At 32.3% G+C, this 16313-nt stretch overlaps 2 protein-coding genes across 2 annotated transcripts; one reads left to right on the top strand and one right to left on the bottom strand.

Moving 5' to 3' along the window:
- Positions 1 to 7829: 7829 nt before the first annotated feature.
- Positions 7830 to 8633, bottom strand: LOC139889096 (uncharacterized). The gene is made up of 2 exons (XM_071872066.1): positions 8281 to 8633; positions 7830 to 8055 (listed from the first exon to the last, which is right to left on the bottom strand). The coding sequence occupies exons 1-2, from the start codon at positions 8631 to 8633 to the stop codon at positions 7830 to 7832; spliced, it is 579 nt and encodes a 192-aa protein (XP_071728167.1).
- Positions 8634 to 10318: 1685 nt separating this feature from the next.
- On the top strand, positions 10319 to 12888 carry LOC139892227 (GDSL esterase/lipase At1g33811). The gene is made up of 5 exons (XM_071875273.1): positions 10319 to 10571; positions 11462 to 11586; positions 11691 to 11939; positions 12060 to 12318; positions 12599 to 12888. The coding sequence occupies exons 1-5, from the start codon at positions 10319 to 10321 to the stop codon at positions 12814 to 12816; spliced, it is 1104 nt and encodes a 367-aa protein (XP_071731374.1). The 3' UTR covers positions 12817 to 12888.
- Positions 12889 to 16313: the final 3425 nt, after the last annotated feature.

Here is a 16313-nt window from a genome sequence, read left to right as displayed (position 1 = left end):
ATATATGATTTAGTCACTCTTTTTGTATCTGTAAATGCATCAGGCAATTTATTCGCAAGTTCTTGCATATGCATTATTTTTTGAACTTCGGTCTCGCATTCTTTTGTGCGAGAATCAAGATACATTAATTGAGGTTTACACCATGAAACATCATTTTCTTTATTTTTTATTTCTCCCCCTAATCTAGGGAATAATGTTTCATTAAAGTGACAATCAGCAAAACGAGCTGTAAAAACATCACCCGTCATGGGTTCAATATATCTTATTATTGAAGATGTTTCATATCCAACATATATTCCCATCCTTCTTTGAGGACCCATTTTAGTGCGTTGTGGTGGTGCGATAGGGACATAAACCGCACAACCAAATGTTCTAAGGTGGGAAATATTTGGCTGATGGCCAAAAGCAAGTTGCAAGGGAGAATATGTTTGACTTGCGCTTGGTCTAATGCGAATCAATGATGCAGCATGCAAAATTGCATGGCCCCATACAGATACTGGGAGTTTTGTTCGCATTATCAATGGTCTAGCTATTAGCTGCAATCGTTTAATTAATGATTCAGCTAAACCATTTTGTGTATGCACATGGGTAACGGGATGTTCAACAATAATCCCAATAGACATGCAAAAGTTATTAAATGCTTGAGACGTAAACTCATCGGCATTATCTAGTCTCACCCTTTTAATAGTATAATCAGGGAAATGTGCTCTCAATTTAATAATTTGAGCAAGAAATTTTGCAAATGCCATATTTCGACTTGATAATAGACAAACATGAGACCATCTACTAGATGCGTCTATTAGAACCATAAAATATCTAAATGGTCCACATGGTGGATGAATTGGTCCACATATATCACCTTGAATTCTTTCAAGAAACATTGGTGATTCTTTTTCGACCTTAAGAGGTGATGGTCTTATTATCAACTTTCCAAGTGAGCATGATGTACATGGGATAAGTGCATCATGAGGGATCTTTTGATCCGCCAATGGATGTCCATGTGTATTTTGTATTATTCTTTTCATCATTGTTGATCCTGGGTGGCCTAATCTCTCATGCCACAAACTGATCATTACAGGATCACATGATTTTTCTTTAACTACCACATTTACTTCAGGTACATTTATATGTGTATAATGTAAACCAGAATGAAGTCTTGGTAGTTTTTCAATTACACGATTCTTATCAGTGATACTTAAATATTTTTCATTTTATGTTGTCACTGACTGATAATCATATCCATTCTGGTATATGTCAGAGAAACTTAACAAATTTCTCTTTGATATGGGAGAAAATAAGGCATTATTTATCAGAAAATTCGTACCATTTGGTAACATGAATTTTGCCTTTCCCATTCCTTTTATTAAGTCCACAGGACCTGATATAGTATGTATAGTTCCTTCCGTTGCTTTCAAGTCTGTGAAATATTTTTTAGATTTGAGTATGGTGTGAGTGGCACCACTGTCTGCAATACAAATATCTCCACCATTTGACTGATTTTTTACTCCAGCAGTATATATCATGAACTTCAAAAAAAAATATGAGAAACAAATAATGAGTACATAATTCATCAATATATTACATTCAAAACATGTTACAAACGATAGCACATAATAAGGAAATATGTAGTAAACTAGATATGGTGTAGATTGAAAATCTACAACCATTTATTTAACGGAAACATATAATAGGATATCTATATATATAGATATTAGAAATTTATTCATTAAAGTAGTCACAAGTTGGCTCAGTGATTTTTGTATCATGGTCATCCACAAGATTTGCTTCTTTTCGTTTTCCCTTTAGGGATTCTTGATACCGATTAACAGAATGCTGATTTGTTCTGCAGTTTTTAGACCAGTGGCCAATTTTACCACATCGGTAACAAGAATCTTCAACATTCTTTGAAGAGCCTTCTTCAACATTGTGATTTGTGGGATTGTATGGTGTTTGAATTTTATAATTTTGTGGATTATTATTTCTTTGTCCACGACCACCACGACCACGACCACCACCACGACCATTACCATAAGGGTGATTTCGAACATAGTTATGATTTTTATTATTGTTATGGTAATTTCCATGATGATGGTTTTGGCCAATATGGCCACGACCTTGTCCACGCCCTCGTCCATGTGCATTTCTTCTTTTATTATTATTATTGCTAATAGCATTAGCTTCAGGAAATGCTAGCGCACCGGTAGGACGAGATTCTTGATTTTTCATCAGTAATTCTTTATTAACTTCTACAACTAAGAGATAAGTTTGAAGTTTGGAAAAAGTTTTATAATTCTGCAATCTTAAATTTTCTTGCACAGTTATGTTTGCAGAATGCATTGTGGAGAAAGTTTTCTCCATCATATCAGCATCACTTATTTCTTGACCACAGAATTGAAGCTTTGAACGGATCTTGAACATGGCCGAGCTGTATTCACTTACCTTTTTGAAATCTTTGGAACCTTAGATTTCTCCATTCTTCCCTCGCAGCTGGGAGTAATATTTCCTTTTGATTATCGAATCTACTCTTGATACTTTCCCATAAAATATGTGGATCTTTGATAGTGAGAAACATATGTTTTAAAGTGGTATCAATATGTTTGCGAATAAAAGCAATTGATTTTAATTTATCTTGATCGGAACAAGTATTATTTACTTTTAAAGTTTCTAGAATACCCAATAATCCAAGATTTATTTCTACGTCCATAACCCATGATGTGTAGTTTGTTCCCGATACGTCTAAGGCATCAAACTCAAGCTTTGATAAGTTTGACATTTTCTAGATTAGTGACGTGTGCTTGCTTAGATAAACCTTGATTATACAGAGCACTTCATGCTGATAACGTGTTATAATTTTGTAGGCTTATAACTTCCTTTAGTAGCATGGTTCTTGACTGTAGACTACTAATAAGTATATAGAGGGAATATGAGAGAAGTAGGTGTTTTATATATGTTTTTGGTGTACACCTTATGTGCTCATAACACACATATATATACTAAAAAAAACTACTATACAATGTTTATAATAATAATAAAATTAGCATCCATGACTTTTATAACATTATTATTATTATTATTATTATTATGATTATTAATATTATGAATGTTAGAATTATAATTATTATTATTACTAAAAGCATATTTATAATTATAAGTATTAAAGACGTTATTATCATTAGTATATTATTTTTTTATCATTCAAGTATTATTATTATTATTATTATTATTATTATTATTGTTATAATTACACTTTACATTTTTGTTATTATTATTATTATCATTATTACTAATAAAAGTTATCATTTGTTATTACTAACACAATTAAAAATTGCAATTATGACTACTACTATTATCATTATCACTAGTATTATTATTAAGTAATAATATTATTAATATTATCATTTTGTATCGTTATAAGTAATATTAATATTATTAATCGTACGATTTTAGTATTATTATAAATATTATGATTATGATTAACATTGGTAATATTATCATAAAAATGATAAGATTTATTAGTATTTTCATACATATTAGTATTATTATCATTTTATATATATAGTAGAACTATTAGTATTAACATAAGTATATTATTAACGTTATTATCTCTATTTTTTATCTTTACTAATATTAACTTAGTAAAATTAGAACTACAGTTTTGATAAACAAATGAAATATATACATAAATATATTTAACACATACAACATAACAAAGTATTTTTTTTACATAAATAAAACGAATATATGAAACCTAAATATATTATTAATATAAAAATGATATAATTAATAAGTTATATATATATATATATATATATATATATATATATATATATATATATATATAAATAAACTTATTCGATTACGATTATGAGTATTGATAAATATACAAATGATATAGGTTCGTGAATCCGATGTCAACCCTACACTTTTTCAATATAGTCATATGTATTTTTACTACAAAATAGAGTATGGTGAGTTCATTTGATTCCCTTTTACTCTTTACATTTTTGGGACTGAGAATACATGCGCTACTTTTACAACTGCTTTATTAAATGCTTTTGAAATACATTTTGAACTGCGAATACATGAAATGCTTTTATAAATGTTTGACAAGATAGACACAAGCAAAACATTCCTCGAATGAATTATGTAGACGTGATAATTGCCACAATTGAATTATGTGGACGTGATAATTGCCACAATTGATATGAATAATTTTCCCCTGATTAGTATTGCTTAGTAACCTAAGAATTAGGGAACATCACTAATTTTGAGAATTAGTGCACGCCTAATTGACGTGAATCCTAAAGGTAGCTACCGGGTTTAACACCCCCACCCAGCATGTTCACTAGACGGAAGGGCTAGTGGGCGTGGTGTTTAGTACTTCAAAGTTTATATGATTATTATACAGAAGAGATGTTCTGTTTTGGGGATATTATTATGCGCATTATATGTTAAGGTCGGTTACCAAGCCAAGCTATGAAAGCAATGAAAAGTGAATGTTATGTATCGAGAGAATGATTTTATACACAGGTTATGTGTATGTTATTTTTGTGCACAAGATATGTGTACGGTTACTAAGATTTATGAAAGATGATTTCGTACACGAGAAAGGTGTACTGTATTTAAAAGATATCGCATGTACATTACAGGTTGGTATAGGATTCGGGCCCATTTGTACCATGCAGGATTTAAATCTTGTGGTCTATCAAAATGATGAATTTTATTGTTTTATGATAAACCTATGAACTCACCAACCTTTTGGTTGACACTGGAAAGCATGTTTATTCTCAGGTATGAAAGAAATCATCCGCTGTGCATTTGCTCATTTTAAAAGACATCATTTGGAGTCGATCATCGCAATGGGACCAGATGTTGGTGACTTCGTCCAGATGGATTAGGATGGGGTATGACATGCTTCGTCTACTGTTCGGGACATGAAATTGCCTTGAGAGGCCATGTCTAGGAGAGACATGTCATCCTTAGTCAAACCATTGTAAAACATACAGATTATGTCTGCCCGACTCAAAGAATGATTCGGACATCTTTTAAGCATCATCTTCATTCAATTCCATGCTAGACACAATGACTCATTTTCTTTTTGAGAAAAGTTTATGATGTCATTTCTTAAACAGGTTTGTAGGGAGGGTGGATAAAATTTGTTTAGATATTTGGTGGCTAGTTCCTCCCATGAATGTATTGAATTCGGGTTAAGTTAGTCAAACCATGCTAAAGCGTGTGCAGAAAGTGAATATTGGAAAAGATGAAGTTTTAAAATGTTTTTCTCGTTTTCTTCCTTCTTAAAAGAGTCAACCAGACTGATAAATTTGTTTAAGTGAAAGTTTGGATCGTCATTCGGTAATCCTTGAAATTTACAGATCATACTGACTAGTTTAATCATGTGTGAACTGATTTCAGGAATTCCTTTGGTTCCTAAGGTGATTGGTCCTCCTCTTCCCTCTAAGCATGACTTATGCATAGAAGCGAGGGTATCTTGTTGTTTCATTTTTTTAGATTTTCTGTTTAAAAAGACTAAAAAGTAACTTTTAGAAAATATTAATTGACTAAAAGGATCGATAATTTAACAAAAACAATTATTCTTGAAATTCGGTCGCTAACCTTATCGGATATCTCAACTGATAAGACTTCTTACAGATTACTTTGTATCTAGGTGGCCAGGCCGACTACGGAGAGGCAGGATCCTTTTGGTTCCAATATAATTGGAGACTGTTTGAAAAATCTAACAACCAAGTCTGTGTATAATTGTCTTTCTTAGACACCACCAAAAAATACTTTTGTCTGTTTAAAATCTTTCTCAATCAAAATATTCGATTCCCGGCAGCGGCGCCAGAAAACTTGTTACTACTATGATATGGCCGAAACGGACGGTTTTATTCGTGCGGTGTCATTAGGCCGCATGATGTCTGATTCAGTTGATCAAGGTGGCAAACAGTGGTTTTGTTTATTTATATTATGCGGGGGCCTAAATTTACTTTTACTTTCTAAGGTGTAGAAGGTGTAAGTTAACCTAGTGTCGTGTTTTTAATGGATTAACGAATTGAAGATCAAGTGGATAATTGTCTTTTATTTAAATTACCTAGATAAAGGATAGTAGTTGGTTTAAGCTAAAAGTCCTAAGTGCGAAAAAGTAAATAAATGGGAGGATATCCAGAGTATGCAGATCAGGGAAATGTTGACCAATATATCAGTGTTGGGTTAGGGAAAGGTAATTATGCTTATGTTAAGACTATGCTTGGAATGATGTAGATCTGGTTGGATGAGCCAATTACACAGACCTACTTGTCTCTGAACTCTCGGAGTTCTCTTTGAGCAGTGAGAAGTATGTCACTTGGTTGTATAATTGAAAGGTAGCTATACCTCGGAGGTTATCCTAATTAAAGTACTAGGTTTATTAGTGAGTTGCGCTCTAATCCTAACCCTCGTTATCAGTTTGGTTGACTGAATAACAACGTGCCGTGTTGATTGAACATTGATCACAAACGGAAGGAGTCCGTCGGTTTAAGTTGGAAAAACCTTAAATGAAAATTAACAACCATTCCATCATACTAATGAGATCATATCAGTTCAAGCATTATACATCATTAGAGTTGATATATTGAAAGTAAAGCAGATAGAAACCTAATAAATACCTAAACAGTTGATATGACTAAGTCTTAAGGCAACAATCAAACAAGAACATGCAATAGGCTTGGGTCACACAGTGAAGGCACTAAGTAGATCTTAACAGCTCCTAAGAAGTCTCTTCAGAATAGTCAATAGGCATACTAGGTCGTTCATGTCTCAATTCCTAAGTTTCGTGTCCTAAAAGCGCATTAAATGCCTCTCGGGAACTCCGGCCATACCGAGTTCATAGAATCTTCAGATACATCATAACCAGGGGTCTTAATCCTATGAAGTATCTAATTTCATATAGGTGGAAAAGTCCTGATCACAACCTAGGTTGGTCAATCCTTAAGATGCTAGCATATAAATCTATCAGACTTCCTAGTTCAGTATTACGACAGTAATCGTACTAAATTAACATACAGATTAATTAAGCTATCATGGTAATATCGGAACGCATTATTAAACATAAAAAGTAAGAACACATGTTTAATACAAAAGACAAGCATTTCGGATAAAAACCTGAAAAGGCTGATGAAATCTGCCCGAGATCACAGGGACTCGCCGGGATATCCTCCGGAAAATAAAAGCTAAGCTAACTACTACTAAAAACTAACTAAAAGCTTGAAAATATAAAGTGAATTACAAATTGAGTGTGTGTTGAAATGGATGAAGAAAGACCTTTAAATAGACTTGGATTTTACCTGCAAACGGCTGGCAGGCCGTTTGGCAGGCCGTTCGCAGGGGCCGTTTGGCAAGTCAAGCCGTTTACAGGGGCCGTTTATCCTGACTATTTGGCAGGCCGTTTATGAGCCAGACAGGCCATTTGGCAAGCCGTTTGGTCTGCCTGGTTAGCTGATATTCACTGGATCGTAACTTGATTTCTTGTCTTTCACCGTTTTCGCTCTAGAATCTTCATTTTAGCTCCGTTTTACTTGATTCTTTTTGCATCGCCTTCGTAATTACTTAATCTACAAAATCAATCGAAAAAGCAATAATTTTGCTGACAAAGTTTGAATATTTATTGTTCTAGGGCTTATTATTGGGGGTAAAAATGTGACTTTTTGGCCGATATCAAACACCACACTATTTCCTTGAATACTAGCAGCCAAACCTTGAACATTAGCAGTACATTTCTTGGGAACAAACTTAGGTTTCAAATTACCCTGTGGCACTGCTTGCTTTGACTGCTGCCTTTATTTATAGTGCTACACAGGATAACCTACTTTCTCCCAGCACTTTTTAGGAGGATGCCACTTATAGCCACAAATTGAGCACTTATTGTCCCTGCAAACTTGAGTTGACTTACTATACAGAGCAGTTGTTTCAATAGTACTAAACAACTCCCTTTGTGATTCCTCTTGCTGTACCATAGAACATGCAATCTCAACACTAGGAAGTGGATTCATAAGCAGCATTTGAGTTCTAATTGCACTAAAATTCTCATCAAAGCCATTTAAGAACTAAAATAAATGTTGTTCCTCTTTTTGTTGATTCAATGCCGTCAAGAAATTCACAATTTCAGGAGTAACATTATCAATTCTAGGCAGTTCATTCATAGAATCAATTTCTTCCCAAATGAATTTCATTTTAGTATAGTATTCACTTACTAAACTGCCTTGTTACTCACAAGAGTAAGTCTCCTTATGAAGTTTATACTTACGAGATCCATTACTTAGAGCAAATCTTTTCTCCAACTGTTTCCAGATCTCTGATGCAGTGTTAACAAACATGATCGATTTGGCAATAGATTCAGTAACACTTGACATGATCCAAATGATCACCATATTGTTACAGGTGTCCCAAAGTTCTGCACGATTTGCATCATCTGCAGGCCTAGCAACAGTTCCAATTACAAAACCTAATTTGCGTTTAGTAGACAACGCAATCTCAAGAGCACGACGCCATGAATGATAATTCTGTGCACCGATTAACTTTTCCTGGATAGATAATGAACCAGGTCCATCTGATGGATGCAAGAACAAAGGATTCTGAAAAACTTGAGGATCCATAGGAATTGACACTGCGGAAGCGAAATTAAACTTGAATTGAAAGAGTTAGAAATCAAATCACAACACAATTCACAGTAGATTACTGTGAATTAGATTCAATTTACGCGAACGAAAGTCGCTAACTTACGCACTGATACCATGAGAAGTTTAGCAATTCAACAAACACACACACACACACACACACACACATTGACAATGAACTCAATGACGTTTATTCCAACTGAATTTACAATCCGTTTACGAAAGAATAAATACTCAAATCTATAAGAGACGACTAACAAACCTTAACTGAATCTAACAGACTGAGAATATAAATTGACACTTTTAGTCCCTAGTACATTGTAATGTGCAGTATGAACCCTGGACTTCAAGTTTGAACTATTTACAGAATGCCCCTTGGACTTTTGTTTCATATCCTTGAGTTGACTTCTATAGAAACTTGTATGAAACTTTGTTATGCGAGTTAATTCTGAATCATATGTTTGTACTATTACTATGTGTTTGTCAACTTATAAAGTTTACATTTTTATACTAAATAATTATTTGATTTAAATAAAATTATTATGACAGATTTTTTCCGTTTAGTTCGTCCGAATAAATTATCTCGATTAGCTCGTTTGACTTGAGAAAGTTAAATGAGTTTTCGTTCGAGTGGAGTGGAGCTGAATATTTGTTATCGAGTTCTACTCGAGAAACTAATCGAGTAATCTTTTTGTTTGAGTTCAACTCGAGCTTAAAAATTTAAAACCCTCGAATTCAAGATAATCCAACTCAAATTCGAATAGTTCATTAAATGTTCGACTTGATAACACCTCCTAAAAAGGAAACTTTAGTACCAAAGGGTCATTGATCTGGCGGTATCGAGGTGTCCCTCTGATTTTGATGTCATAGGTTCAAGTGCTATGATAGACATAGACATTATGTATATATTCATGTAAAAAATCATGTTGGGTGTGTGTTTGACTTAAAATAAACTTTATTATAAAAGGTTCTTCAAGTAATTTTTGAATTTCTTTGAAATAAGCTTTAGCTTCAGAAACAAGACTAAGTCACCAACTCCAATCATACTTGGCATTTCAATTGTTGTCAAATATAAGCAAGTCTTATAAAATAACGGAGTAATAAGTTTTTGTAATACATCAACTTTACCCAATAGTTCAAAAAAGTTCGAATTCATGGAGCAACAAAAAACCCCTTATGGTCACAGAGGTTCACTATGCACTACTTCGGACAACTTGCAAAGCAGGTTGTTGCCTAGAGATTAGTCTGCTCGCAAAACGAATCGGAAACTCAAGCCCGATAAATCAAAACTTGGAACTTAAATATGGAACTTAATCAAACCTGATATGTAAACTAGAAATATGGAATTTAAAACTTAACCGATAAATCCTTCGATTTTCTATCAAACACTTGCATGGAGTGGTTTGACCATTTAATCTGAAGCCAAGCTGTAATCTCACGAGATATGCATACTTTTCCATCCAATTGAACCCAATATTAAATTGGATCATAAAGCCCAACTCAAAGTGGTTTCATTATATCCGTAACAATAAACCATAAACCTTCATTTCACGGGCTATTCATTCATTAATTCAAACCACCGCCAACTTAATGTCAGTTTTCATATTTGCCCTCCAAATGTGTATATATATTTGCTACCCACATTCATGCATTAACAACAAAACATGAGAAGTTTACTGAAAGAGTGTATGTTTTGGGTAGTAGTTACTTCCTTTGTTTTGGTAACAAAAAATGGCTATTCACAATATGAGCCACAAGTTCCATGTTTCTTCATCTTTGGTGACTCTTTGGTTGATAATGGAAACAACAATGGGCTTATAACTCTAGCTAGAGCCAACTATCGACCTTACGGTATCGACTTCCCTCTTGTTGCCAACGGGCGGTTTACCAACGGCCGAACTTTCGTTGATGTGTTGGGTCAGTTTCTCATCATCCTTATGTTACATTATACATTAAGATGATATGTATTAAATGATAGACGAGCATCTTTGTTGACACTAAGATATTTTGTAAAATTTTTGATACAAAATTGGTCGTATGACACATGTCAATAATGTTTAAAAGTAGGGGTGTAAGTGTGTACCTATTTCAATGTTTATTTGCTTAATGATAAAAAAGTGTACAACCAATGAATACAAAGATTAGAGATTGGGCTAAGCCCCAAATCATACTACAAATGGGCGTATCTATAAATTGTAGCCTCTAACAACGAGCTCAAGCTCGACTTGTTACGAGCCTAATATCTTAAGCTCGAGTTCAGCTCATTTGATCTTATACAAACTGAGCTCAAGTCGATAATTACATAATATGATTTTTATATTATTATTTAGTTGTAATAATTATATAATAATACATATTTATTTTTTTGTAATTGTTATCCACATATAATAGGATTTATTTACTACTAAAAACTTACTATAACGTGATACTATTTTAAAGTTCATGGATTGACATGTGTAGTTAAGACAATCAAGTTTTAGGCATATTGATCATTTCTATTTCTATTGCTGAATTTTTCATGTTATATATCACTGAATTGCGCCAACGTGCGCAATTCACTCGGTTACGGATCTCGTCACCCAGGGGTTTTACTCGCTAGTGGGATCCAATGTGGTTGTCGCTAGGGAGGTTTCCTCTACGAAGTCAAAAAATATATGATTGTTTTGTTTTCTATGTATTCATTTACAACCTCAGTTCAAAAAGGATGAGGGTTGAATTGTTTTAAGGACATGGGTGCCTGCCTTTGTGAATCTGTTTACAAACTAGATCATGAGTTTTGAAGAAATGATTTCATATTTTGTTTGCAGCTCAACTTTTGGGATTTCGAAACAATATACCTCCTCACGCAAGAACTCGTGGACCAGCAATACTTAGAGGACTGAATTTTGCTTCTGGAGCTGCTGGTATTCGCGATGAAACTGGGAATAATCTAGTAAAGCTTCATACTTTTGTGCTAAAATTGTTCTTTAAGAACTACTACATGTTACATAACTTTTTTATTTACCTAATCTCCTTGAAATATATATGTATGTATAGGGCGATCATATTACGATGAACCAACAAGTAAGTAACTTTAAGGATGTCGTGCAGCAAATGGGCCGTTATTATAGAGGAGATACTAATGCTGTCGGAACTCATCTTAGCAAATGCATCTTCTATTCTGGAATGGGAAGTAACGATTATCTCAATAACTACTTCATGCGCGATTTCTACAATACTGGATCCCAGTTCACACCTCAAGCTTATGCAAACGCACTCATTCATGATTATACTAATCAGCTTACCGTAAGTATTTTTATCTAAACAAGCCAATAACGTGACTATATTGTACTCTGTGTGACTGAATATACGAAAAAAGAATATCAGTTTTAATAAGAATTCTTTGATAAATTTTATGATTTTTAGGCATTGTACAATTTGGGTGCCCGAAAAGTGATAGTAACTGGAGTGGGTCAAGTTGGGTGCATACCATATCAGCTAGCCCGGTATAATGGTAACAACAGCAGGTGCAATGAAGATATAAACAATGCCATCATCTTATTTAATTCGGGCCTACGAAAACTTGTTGATCGCTTCAACAAGGGTAACCTTCAAGGATCAAAGTTTGTTTACTTGGATTCTTATAAAGCAACCAATGATCTTATCCTCAATGCCAAATCATATGGTACCTCGATCAATTTATATTTACATACTATTTATTCCCACCATTGTTAACTAGAATTTAACCAATAACATACGAGTAGTTGTTAGAGTCCTCATACCCTCACAAGAGGTTTCAGGTTTAAATTTCATTAACAGCACATCTTGGAGCATCTAGTTAGACCAATACTTACCCTGCACGGGTAGCCTAAGCATGAAAAACCATATCTAAAGATTGATAATTAGGATTCGTTTTCATGAAAGTATCTGTTATGTACATGTAATGAAATTGTGCATGATTATAGGATTTGAAGTGGTTGATAAAGGATGTTGCGGAGTTGGAAGAAACAATGGCCAGGTGACATGCCTTCCGCTTCAACAATCTTGTCGGGACCGCTCAAAGTACATATTTTGGGACGCTTTTCATCCAACTGAAACTGCAAATATCGTGACTGCAAGATTAACTTACTCATCGAGATCTTATACATATCCCATTAATATTCAACAACTAGCATCACTATGATTTGTTGCTCTTTGATAATGATTGCTTAAGAAGTTTTATCTGTTGGTTCATTGTTGTATTTTAAAGACTAATTAATTCAAACATATATGGTTGTCCTATTTTAAGTTTGCACGTTTTTCAAATTATTTCCAACGCTCCAGCTTTCAAACCCCAAACTATCAGCGCCGCTTCCATCCCATTTTGCTCATATCCGTTTTGCTCTCTTATTTCGTTGCAATTTTGTTGTTGTATTGTCGTCTCCATCTCAAACCATCGGCATCTCGTCGGTGATTTGGCCAATTTTTCTTTTCTTTAAATTTCTGGCAGCTCTCTACCACCCTTACATAACCCCGGTGCCCGGAGTTTTTTTTCCTACGGCCATAGCCACTCTCCACGGTCGTTCTCGTTGTGGGGGTGTCTATTGTGGTTAGGGATCACTCAATGCCACCAATCTTTACCTCTCCAGCACCGGTCCTTGAAGGTGCTTACTATTGCGGCGGCATTTGGTGGTCCACCACCCTGTTAGCGGTGGCCACCTACCGTTTGTAGTGATGGGGACTTTCTTAGCTCTTACTTCTTCCCTTGATTTCAATCTGTAACAACCTCAAACTGGCCTAGCGGTAAATGACCAATTTACCCTTGATTTATATTAATTTATTAATATATTAATATTAGTGATTTTATAATTATATGCTTATAATTATTTGAATGGATTGTTAAATGCGTTTTGTGACAGGGTGTGACAACCCGGAAAATTCCGACCAAATTTAAACTTAATCTTTATATGATTTAATGTTTCCGACACGATAAGCAAAGTCTGTAATGTTGAGTCTCAAAAAGTTTGAAACTATATTCATGTAATCAATTACCCTTTGACCGTGCTCGGCGATTCACGAACATTTATGTGTATAGATATGTATATATAATATATAGTTATATTAATTGAAAACGTTAACAAAGTATTAGATGTATAATACTTTACATGAACGTATTTGTTTTAGTATAAGTTTATTATATTTATCGACGAGATTAAAAGATAATATCAAATGATTGAATTATCAGATACATTGAAATATGATTACGGGTCTCTATTGTGAGGTCCACGTTGATTTGAGAAATCGTTCCTTTTTAACGGTATTCGGAATAATTGGTAAAGTGATCTACATATGAAAACAAAGTGTCAAATAACAAGAATTAGACAAAAGTTAGTGGAAGACTAAATTACATAATAATCAATTGATTTAGTTTCAAATGTACGAAAACATTTTTCGATATAATAGAACTTGATTATTCAAAATGTCTTTGATTAATTAACGTTAGTTGGAATATTGGTTGTTAAATATATAAATAACTTGCAATGTGTATTTAAAACGTGTTTATGTATATTAGATATATTTGATTTCAAATTAGTTAGTAAACGATGGTAGCATTCATTTATTCGATTGATAGTTAAGTAGGTTAATTAGAACGTTTGAAAAGTTAAAATAACGCTAGTACATAAGTGAACAATAGTTTTAAAGTGTAAACGTTACTTGATATAATATTTTCTATTATTAAAAAGATTTAGAATTTATATTTTTATAAACTTATCGATAAATAAATATTTCGAGTATATATATTTGTTATACGAAAATATATATACTCTATATGTGACAAAAATATAATATTTATTTAGTTATATAACTAATTGATTATATTTATCCTTCTTATAATAAAGATTTTAAATAATATTAATTATTATATTTTTATAAATATCGAGAAGACGATTTATAGAAGAAAATGATCAAAACACTTAAATGAATAAGTTACACTTTGAGTAGGATAGTTTATCGATGATTTAAGTCTAATTATTGATAAAGGTACGTATCGCAAAATGTAAAGTACAAGTTTTCTAAGCATTCGAAAGGACGTTCGAAAAACCGGAACCGGGATGTTAGTTGACCGTCAACGTACGAGTCATCGGAACAAAAATTACAAGTCCACTTTGCATGTAAATATAATATAATATATAATTAATTAAATAGATTAAATATATAATTATATATAATAATAATTAAACTAAGTGTCGGCAGCTCTCGTTGGTCGAATGTGTGCTAGAAATGGACCTCATGCAATCGCATGAGGACTCCCTCACAACCCCATGTGATCGCATGAGGACTCCCTCACAACCCCATGCGATCGCATGACAAGCTTGGATCAAACACTTCTATAAATTTGCTCGAATTCAGTTTACAACACACACACTTACCTATATCTATCTCTGCTCTCTCTATATTTATATATATTATAATTATATTATTATTATTATTATTATTATTATTATTATTATTATTATTATTATTATTATTATTATTATTATTATTATTATTATTATTATTATTATTATTATTATTATTATTATTATTATTATTATTATTAATAATTAATAATATTAAGATTATTAATATTAATCTTATTATTATTAGTATTAGTATTATTAGGAGCGATATTACTAGTATTATACATAAAATACTACGACGAGGTTATGAGCGGGTTATTTCAAGACGAGTTTTTAAAGTGGGATAGAGCTAAGGAAATTATGGGTTATAGCTATGGAGGTGATGGGTATTATTCGTGGGTATGCTCGTGAGTCAAACCTAGTGTTTTTCATCTCCGTTGCGTCTACGTACTTTCCTACAATATTGAATCTCAATATTGATACGTGAGCATTCATATCTTATCTTTTGTTTATTAATAGTGTATTCCTGACTAGTGCTCGAGTATATATGATTATGCATGCATGTATGTTTAATTTTGTGGTTAAATAGTTTATGATAAATCATGAATTTAATACATATGCTACTGAGATAAGGTATATGATATGCATGTCGTTGGAAAGCTGGCGAAAAATTAATAACTTTTCATTTAGGAAACGTATTGTTTCGATGAACGAATTAAAAGATACGGCCAACTGAATTTTAGTATTGTTATTAAAATGATTATTATTATTATTATTACTATCATCGTTATTATCGTCGTTATTATTATTATCATCTAATTATTATTATTATTATAATTATTATTATTATTATTATTATTATTATTATTATTATTATTATTATTATTATTATTATTATTATTATTATTATTATTATTATTATTATTATTATCATATTCGTTATTAATAAATGTATTACCATTAAAAATTGTTATTGTTATTATTATTATTACAAAATTGTTATTGTTATTATTATTATTACTATCGTTATTATCGTTAAGGTTATTATTAATATTATTATTATTATTATTATTATTATTATTATTATTATTATTATTATTATTATTATTATTATTATTATTATTATTATTATGTGTATGATCATTAATATTATCATAATATTTATTATTATTAATATCACTATCAGTAAAACTAATATTAGTATCACCTAATTATTATAATTACTATTATTATCATTATTTTGAATGCGATATAAAAGACGACTAAAAGCTATTAAACAAATTGATTAGGAAATAATGTG

The sequence above is a fragment of the Rutidosis leptorrhynchoides genome, chromosome 2, assembly GCF_046630445.1.
Source record: "Rutidosis leptorrhynchoides isolate AG116_Rl617_1_P2 chromosome 2, CSIRO_AGI_Rlap_v1, whole genome shotgun sequence".
In the NCBI taxonomy this organism is placed as follows: Eukaryota; Viridiplantae; Streptophyta; class Magnoliopsida; order Asterales; family Asteraceae; genus Rutidosis; species Rutidosis leptorrhynchoides.
Note: the sequence above shows the minus strand (reverse complement) of the source record. Positions and strands in the feature narration are given on the sequence as shown.

What these genes read in the sequence shown, in the direction of transcription:
- LOC139889096 (XM_071872066.1), bottom strand. Translation starts at nt 8,633, where the DNA reads ATGGATCCTCAAGTTTTTCAGAATCCTTTGTTCTTGCATCCATCAGAT. An exon ending in CTAAGTAATGGATCTCGTAA is followed by an intron (nt 8,056 to 8,280) that starts GTATAAACTTCA and finishes TGAGAATTTTAG; the next exon opens with TGCAATTAGAACTCAAATGC.
- LOC139892227 (XM_071875273.1), top strand. Translation starts at nt 10,319, where the DNA reads ATGAGAAGTTTACTGAAAGAGTGTATGTTTTGGGTAGTAGTTACTTCC. An exon ending in AACTTTCGTTGATGTGTTGG is followed by an intron (nt 10,572 to 11,461) that starts GTCAGTTTCTCA and finishes TTTTGTTTGCAG; the next exon opens with CTCAACTTTTGGGATTTCGA. An exon ending in ATTATACTAATCAGCTTACC is followed by an intron (nt 11,940 to 12,059) that starts GTAAGTATTTTT and finishes TATGATTTTTAG; the next exon opens with GCATTGTACAATTTGGGTGC.